The following is an 8,876-nucleotide window of genomic DNA, read 5'->3' on the forward strand; positions in this document are numbered from 1 at the left end:
TGTGGCCTCCACGGTGGATACACATGTTGGGAAAAGCAAGGGGCTTTCTGAGCAAGTGGAGGGTGTTTAATACTTATTAGAATCGTGTAGACCTTTGCGGGCAGAAGGGCTGAATGCTTATTTTTGCCATGTGCTAGGCCCGAGTTTGTTCATTCCAAAAATACTTTACGGGCTCTATTTACTAAACCATATATTTACCACCAGGGGCGGGGATAAGGGAGAAAATAAAACATAACCATTGAGTCCATCTCCATTGGACACTGTCCTGATGGGATGCTATGGGTACACACAGCAGAGGCAGCTCCCCCGGACTGTCCAAGGGAGGTCTGGGGTCTGAAATGCTTTGCAAAGGAGGTGATACGAGCCCTTAGCCTTAAAGGAGGAGGCAGGGGAAGGAAGGACAGGTGGCGTGGGAGGTCAGGAAGAATAGTGTGTGCAAGGAGGTTGTTCCAGAAAGCAGTAAGAGCATGTGCAAAGGCACAGAGACATGAAGTCACGGTACATTCCAGGCAACCATGAGCTATACAGAATGGCTGGAGCTCAGGAAGGCTGAAGAGAGAGGCAGGGGCCAGATTATGTATTACCTTGAATGCCATGCTAAAAAGCAATGGGGGCCTTTATAGAATTCCACCCTCTCTGAGAAGTATTTATAAGTTGCAATCTACAACATCCCCAATTTGTAAAACCTAAGCAATTTGAAAACCTAGCAACCCTGCTTTACAAGGGGAAAGAGGCCCTGAGTGGTGAATTGGTTTCTAAGATGGATATCTATTTACAATTTAAATGTGATGCTAGGAACAGTTGGCAACAAGGACTTGGAGCAAGTCAGTTAAAAACCAGACTTTCTTTCTGTCCTATTTTATCCTCCAATCATGTTTATACTTGAGTGAAGTACATGAGGAACGGGGCGAAGAATGGGCTTTAAAAAAATGTTGCGTCATATCGTGCAAATATGTGTGTTTCTTACGAAGTGCCTGGACTGCAACTGGCCAAGGTCATTTCCTTTTACATCCATCTGGACTCAACCACTGAAAGGTGCACCTCACCTCATTCTCAGCTGATGGCAGTAGTTGCCAGCTCACGGATCTAATGATCAGAGCTAGCCTCTCCTTGTCTGTTACATCCCCAGACAGTGTCTGATGTTTGGGGTGTACCGGGATGCTGGCCTTGGTGTACTGCACGGCATCTGTTCTGACCAGTCAGCTGTCCGTTCGAATAGGTCAGTGCCTGAGAGGGACCAGTTATTAAGCACCTTTACTATCACCCCTAGTCCAGGTCCCTGGATACCCAATCATATGGCTTGTAGAAGTGAGGAAGGCGAGTTCCACAGACATCAGAATCAGGGTTGCAATGGAATGGGAGTTTTCCCTCCTTCAGAAGCTTTAGCCCAAGGCCCCACCTATGGGTCTGAGATGCTCAGGCCCATGACCAGTGAGCTTGTCTGGCAAGCCAGGCCATAGCAACACACTGAACTTGACTGGACCAGAAGGGCATTTTGGGGAGATGAGCCCCAAGTCCTTCTCCAGTCCTCATCACTCACCCTCTCTACTTCTAAACTGCTGGGGGTGAGCAGGGTAGGTAACTACTACGTCAGACCAGGCTCTTAGGAAAACTGGGCCTTTGGAAGAAAGCTGGGAAATGAGTTAGGAAGGCTAGTTCTGAGACCCATTCTGTAATGTTACCGCAGGGGGCAAATAATTCAGAGGACAGGGCAGTCTAGCAGGGCAGTCAAGGCAGGGTTTTTGGCTTCTCATAGAAATAGGGTCACTTGCTTTATTATGAACAAGTGGTACAATCCCTCTGAGCCTCAGTTTCCTCACTGATGAACTAAAGAGAGCCACAATACCTAGCTTCAAGAGGCTTGGCGAGGACTGAGTGAGCTAGTGCTTTAAAGCAGTAAGAACAGTGTCTGGCACTATTTGTGCTCAACCAGCAGTAGCTCTTGGCACCGCCAGTTGGTGACCATTGGGTTGCCATGAGGATGACATGTGTTAATGTCTACACAGCACTTGGAATAGCTCTTGGTTCATAGAAAGCGCTTAATAAACCAATGAATGTTAATGAACACCATCAACTTCATCTTCACCACTGCCACGATTTCTATTATTACTAGTAGCTACTCCCTCTTTAACCAGTCCTGTAAATCTTTTATGATTAGAGTGCTCATTTGGGGACTAGGACATTGGGTCATAAATGAGGAGACGTGTGCAGGCTTGCCCTGTCCCTAACTAGCCAGGGTGTGATCTTGGTTAAGTGATGCTACTTCTCAGGGTCAAAATTACCCTAATTGTAAAAAGAGAGGAAGTTTCTTAGGGGGAACCCCACACCCCCTTCCCATCCTTAGGCTCTGTGAGTGTCAGCCTTCCCTAAGGATGCCACGTGTGACCATCACTGGGCCAGACCCCAGAAGGATATTTATCCAATAGGTGTTTACTGAATGCCTTCTGTGTGTCAGGTTCTGGGGTGCCCACCACTCTCTCTGGAAGGTTACACTCAAGACTAAAGTCCAGGGGATAATCAGAGAAAGAGCTTAGCTTACGACTTGGTCCGACTGACTCTAAAATACGGGGTGCTGCATGAGTGGGTGGGGGGCTGTTTTACCAAAGCTAAGCTCCATCCAATCTCTGATTTACAATTTGAATTCACTCTTTGAATGCTTTGCAGAGAACTCATCTTTTTACATTTTCTTTTTTCATTCAGCCCCAGGGAAGCATTTCCCCAAGCAAGCAAGTTAGAAATGGAACTTTGAAAATCATCACTTAGGAAGAGACATGTCTCTAGAGAAATAGCCCCTGGAAGAAAGCCCTGCCCTTCACAACCCCTTATACGATTCCTTGGGCAGGACGGAACTTTTGAGACCACCACATCAAAAGCCTTATTTTATAATAAAAAGGAATCAAGAGCTTAGCAAAAATGTATCTCAGTTTTGTTTCTCCAGACAATACACATGAAATTGTCTTTCCTTTTTTACTTCTCATTCATTAATCCTTGGAAATTTTATTCCAAAAAAAGAGTAAAATTTTACTCCCTTCCTCCCTCCCTCCCTTTCTTCCTTCCTAACAGATCACGGGGTCCCTCCATTGCCTTCCAGAAACAGCCATCCTTCTACAGAACCATTGTTTTCTCCCAGAGACTGGCACTGGCAGGTAATTTGCAATCTTCCCAAGCACAGGTCAATATCAAGTTGGGGAAGGATGCATAGGTCCTTAGCAACAATAGCACCATGGTCTGCAGTATGATTCCAGGTCTCCCAGGAAGGCAAGGCATAGGATGAGGAAGACAAGTGCCCTACTCCTGGCACTCCTCACTGGCCACTGTGCCAGGGCACTTACTGCACTGAGCCCCCGCTGGCTGCTCAAAGTTGGGGTGCTTCCAAGGATTAAATAAGTGACTGAGCTTGAAAGTTGGCTTGAAAAACAGATATGGGGGCTGTTGGGATTCTGTCCTTCCTCCCCCAGTCATGGAAAATCCCAGATGAGCTAACTATGTGTGGGGTAGGCTTGGGGTGGGACTGGAGGAGGAGTTGAAGGGAGAAGGGTGTATCAGGCCTGGGTTAGGACTGGTCAAGTGAGGGGCACCAGAAGGGGGGATAATGCCACAGAAGATAACACATTTGACCTGTTTGACAATTTTCCCCAGTGTGCAACCCCCCCTTCACCCCTCCCACCCCCCCCCCACCCCCCAATGAAATAGATCTTGGGAAACACATTCAAGCGGAAGAGCCCTGGGTTTTAAATATATATGTAAATGCCCTTCTTAGCTCAGGCTTTGGAGCTTATTTCTGGATACCCTGTTGGAACAGCCGAATGTGGGCAGTGGGGGCTTTACAATGCATTTGGCAGGAAAGCACAGCATTATGTGCGAAGTGATCTCCTGATTGCATTTTAAAACTTAAAAGTAGCTGGCCTGTAGAAGAAATTCAGGAAAAGTTCAGTGAATGGACAAGCGAGGGATGCTTGAATGCGTGCAGCTCCTACATTATAGCAGAACAATGGGTAGCTGCAGGTCCTTCCCTCACCTGTCAAGGTCAGCAAGTGGTCTGGGCCAGGCAGAGCCCACCTCTGGGGGAAGAGTAAGGGAGCCGAGAGGAAGGCCCTCCTCACCACGTCCTCCATCACCCCAAGACTTGTCTTGCCGGATTTCCTTTCCGATCCACGTTTTTGAGGCAAACAGCTGCGGAAAGTAGTATTACTCTGTCTCCGCGTGGGAGCACGTTGGGTATTCACTGAACAGTATTTGTGAAAGTTTTATGAGCTCTTGGGGAAACCGAGGAGGAGGAGGAGGAGGAGGAGGAGGAGGAAGAGGCAGAGAAAGGGGGGTCGTGAAGAGCAGCGGACTTCACAGGTGTAATTCTGGGGTTGCCAAGATGGGAAGGGGCAGGGAGAAAAGGAGAGAGCAGGCAGTGGCGCCTGCCCCAGGTTTTAGTCCTTAGGGCCTCCTTGGCATCCTGGACCAGGGCTGACATGTCCCTTCTGAGGGACCTGTCAGCTTAGAGGGCCCTCAGCTAGTTCTGATAGTGAATGGAACAACAAACGGGACAAAGGAGGGGCGGACGCGGCGTGGGACTAGCGGAGGGCGCATGGCTTGGAACTAGCCCCACGGAGGAAGGGACTTTCTGCACACTCTGCGACCTCACTTGCTCTCTGCCCAGGGCCAGTAGGCTCTCCAAAGGGCCCTTTAGAACCCTGTCTCCCCCCACCGCCCCCAACCCCGCACCTGCCCACCGCTGGTTGGAGGCTCTTTGTGGCGCTGAAGCGGAGAGGGGCCGGCCCAGCGTGCGGGCGGCTGCGGGGCGGGGCGCGAGTCTCAGCCTCCAGGACCCAAAGTGGGTGCGTCCCGCGCAGCAAGTGCGCACTCTTGCAAGTCCCGCGCCAGGGCAGGGGCTCGCGGTTCCACCCCTGGAGAGATCGCGAGAAAAGCGAGGGCTTGACCGCGTGCCTGCCCCCCCACCCCCACCCCGAAGTCGAGCGGATGGCGGTACAGACTTTCCCAGAAGGTCTCGGTCTCCGCGCTGAGCGCGCACAAGAACCCGGGGACACAGGGGGCGCCGCGGAATTACCTGAGCGTCCAAAGGCAGGTGAGGGTGGGGAAGGGATCTCAGCTAACCCCTGCGCGCTCCGCCTCTGGCAGTGCCAGCCGAATCCCCAGTACTGGGCTCCCGGGCCGGCGGGAGCAGCGTGTGCGTGTCTGTATGTACTGGGGACATTCGCCCTCCCGGGAGCCCGTGAAGAGCCCCCGCCGTCCGCCCCGGCCCGTGGATCCCCTCCCCCCAGCACAGAGATCTCCGCGCGCCCCCTGCCCACTTTGCTAAGGCGAGAAAGCGGCCGAGCTGGAGACAAAGAAACTCCTGCCTCCTCCACTCTCGGCCCCTCCGACCGCCCCAGACACTCCCCGGCGCCCTCCCTCGACCCCGGCGACAACGCGCGCGGACATGCCGAGGCAGGGGGGCAGGGTGGGCGAGTCTGCCCCCCTACGTGGGCCAGCTGGAGCCTGCCAGTGCTCCCCGCCCGGGGACTCCCCGCGGCAGCCGCGCCCCCACCCTCCGCTCCCCAAACAGTCCCGGGCCCGCGGCACCTCCACCCCCGGCCAAAATTGTCCCCCACCTCTCCAGCGGAGCAACAGGGGGGCGCGGCGCACACAAAGAGGGTGTGAGGGAGGATGCGGAGTACCAGGGTGGGAAGAGATCCCGCCAGGGCTCGGCCCGGGCCCGGGCGCAGCTATTTACCCGATTTCTTCTTCGATCTCCGAGATGTCTGCGAAGATGAGGAAGACCACGAGCAGCGTGAGCGCAGCCAGCATCCAGCTCCGGAACTGCAGCTGCATGGTGGGTTGGCGCCCACCGGGACCCGCGCGGGCCGGCGCAAGGAGCTGGGGCTGGAGGGCGCAGCGGCAGGCTCCGGAGCCTCCGCGCGCGGCGCGCAGCGGGGCAGACACCCTGCGCTCCGGGCGAGTCCGGGCCAGAGGCAGCGGTGGCGACAGCGGCAGACAAGGGTTGCTCAGGCGCTGCGAGCCCGCTCGCTCCCTCTCAGCTCCCGTCCGCCCCTCCTCTCCACTCCCCTCCCCTCCCCTCCCCCGCCCCGCGCGGGGCTCCGCGCGCAGTTTGACAGCTTCGCTCCGAGCCTCTGCCCTCCTCCCACCCCAGTCAACTCCAGTGTCCAGCCTCTCGCCTTTGCTTCTCCCGCTTGGCTTCTTTCAGCTCCCGAGTGCGCTGGGTTGTGGCCGGAGCCTGCCACTCCCCGCTTAGGGGGGCTGGGCTCGGGGCACCGCGTGCGTCCGGGTACCGAGCTGAGCCCAGGGAAGAGCGCGCACCGCCCGGCGTACCCCGCCGGCTGGCAAACGCCCTCCCTCGCTCGCTCTTTGTCCAGAGTCCTCGGTTTCTTGCAAAGTTTTCCCGACACAAAGACCAACACCTGGGGACAGCCCCCAGCTCGCGGTGAGGAGGCCGTTTCAGCCAGGCAGATGTTTCAGCAGTTGAAGGATTAGGAGGGGTGGTGGAGGAAGGGGAGAGGAGAAGAAATACCCAAGACAGGCCAACTTCGGCAGAGATGCCGTTTGCAATTTGTGGGCGAGGTGTTCGACCCGCGAGAAACAACCCCCTCCAGCCGGTCATCTTGGTCTCCAGTGATAGATCCAAAGAGATCAGGTCCAAAGAGGCTTCCTGAGCTGCCTGAGCTCTTGCAGCCTTGGCTAGAACCCTAGCTGCTGCCGGAGTGACTGCTCTACCCACAATGGCAGACTCAGCGCCCGCCCTGCCTGGGCTCTCACGGTGCTGATTCTGAGCTGGGCTTCATCCGCCCAGCTCTTGCCCTCTCCTGGCAAAATCAATACCCCATCGAGAGTGCTATCTTGATCTAAAGGTTTGCTAGAAAATATGGCTCCCACAAGGGGTAATCCCCCGCCCCACCCCGTGCTGAATATTTTACTCGTTCCCAGCCTTAAACAGCTTAACTCAAATTACATTTTTCACCAACCATTAGCCTGGGGTGGGAAGGGCCCCATTAAGTTTTACTGGAATTAGATAATTACCCAAATTTTCTTTTTCTTGCACTAATTGTAACAGTCCTGAAATCAGGAAACTTCCTAGAAATGATCAGCTGGTTATGAAAGTGAGAAGCTATATGGAATGTCCTCTCTGTAAAGTCCTGGCAAATGAGTGGGAGAGGCAGACTGGCTGTGCCCCCAGGGCCACCCGTGCAGAGTCAGATCCCAGAGGGGCTTGGAGAGGAGCTGGCCGTGGCTACGCCCCTTCAGAGGAACCCTGGGTTGGTAAGAGGGCCTTTTTGATTTCCCCTCCAAACCACTGGCGGTGCTGAGTCCTTCTGCCTCTTTGTGTGTAGGAGTTGCAATTATGATTGTTTTGCCTTGTTTTTCTGAGATAAATGGTCAGGGTATCGGAATAGGGAGAGGACGAACTGGGATGTAGCTGTTATGCTACAGTCAATATTTCAGTCACTTATCCATTCACTCCATCACTTGGTAATATTTATTGAGCACCTACCCTGTGCCAGGCTTTGTGCTGGAGGCTAGGGATAACATAAGAAGAGTGAGGCACGTGTTTCCTGCCCTCTAGTGGTTCATGGTTCAGGAGGAAGGCAGAACTGCAAGTTTGTAGTTATGGTAGGGGATGTGAGCTTACAATACAGCGATGGTCTCTTGAATAGCTTATAATTGATTAATAAGGTCACCCCCAAAAACAAGAAGAAACTGTCCGGCCTCTCTCTCCTTGGCTCTCTGCTTCTCTACCAACTACACTGTTACTATGCTGAACATTATGGAGAGATTGCCATGATCCTAAATTCATCCCAGGTCAGGTAAATGTCACTGCTATAAGCACTGCTACAACAGAGTCTATTTCCATTTCGTATTAGGTGACCCATGTTATCATCCCAGCCTCAGAGGCGTCCTCATTTGGACTCACTTGAGGAGTCATTATGAATGGCCAGGAGGAGTAGGAACTTGGTGAACAGTTCCATCCCTTACAGAGAAATCCTTGTAACCAGACCCACAGAGGATCATCCCTCAAGTACATCTGCTGGGAAATAGCACTAGCTTTGTAACTTGAAGGCTGTCCTTGCACTGAGAGTCACTGAGATGGGATTTTACTCGGAGAATAATAGGGAACCCTTGTGATAGTTGACTCTGGCAAGCTGTCTGTAAGCACTTAGGCTTGAATCCGCGTGGGCCAGCTATTTTTACAGTGATCTGTGTACATTCACTGCCCCTTGCAGCTTTCTCTGAAAACTGAGTTTGTTCCTGGGATCTGGAAAGAGGAAGGATGATTGGATTGGAAGTGTCACATCCTCTGATGTTGGGTAAACTGCCATGTGGGCGCACTCTTGACTTGGCCATCCTGACCCCTCCTCTCCTTTTGACCCCTCTGTTTAAGCACATTACTTTTTCCTACCTTGGTTTGTCCGAGAAACTGGAAGGTCCCACAGTAATAATTTCTTTAAGCGAAGTCACTGAATATTTGGGTTAAAATACAGGAGTTTATGGGAGTGGCAGCAAATTAAAAGTCATTACCACCCATTAACATTTTAGCTCAAATTAACAGAGCCTATTAGCTGTCCAGGCACCTTATCAGGCCCTGGGATGTGTGTATTAATGAGGGAAAGGGGAGCAGGAAGCTTTGCAGAATGCTGAAGGGGCCAAGTGGAGTCACACCCAGTCATGGGGCAGCTAAGGGCGTGCTTCACCTTCCAGGGGCCAACCTTAGGAGTGGGGACCGCCACCCAGAGCTGAAATTCGCATAATCCCAAAACTGCATGTACTATTTACATGTCTAACTAAATCCCCCTACCTGTCACCCCCAGATATGTAGACTTCCCACCAGAACCACTTCTTGGGGAATAATGAAGAATCCTCTTGGTGATGCT

The 8,876-nt window shown here is 52.8% G+C and overlaps 1 protein-coding gene across 1 annotated transcript in view; it reads right to left on the reverse strand.

The window, feature by feature from the left end:
* The window catches only part of ST8SIA2 (ST8 alpha-N-acetyl-neuraminide alpha-2,8-sialyltransferase 2), a 56,296-nt gene extending 50,473 nt beyond the window's left edge, over positions 1–5,823 (reverse strand). The window contains exon 1 of the mRNA XM_057723738.1: positions 5,726–5,823. Within this exon, the coding sequence (XP_057579721.1) occupies positions 5,726–5,823 (98 nt within the window). The remainder of the gene's footprint in view (positions 1–5,725) is intronic.
* Positions 5,824–8,876: the final 3,053 nt, after the last annotated feature.

Source organism: Hippopotamus amphibius, chromosome 2 (genome assembly GCF_030028045.1).
Source record: "Hippopotamus amphibius kiboko isolate mHipAmp2 chromosome 2, mHipAmp2.hap2, whole genome shotgun sequence".
NCBI lineage: Eukaryota > Metazoa > Chordata > Mammalia > Artiodactyla > Hippopotamidae > Hippopotamus > Hippopotamus amphibius.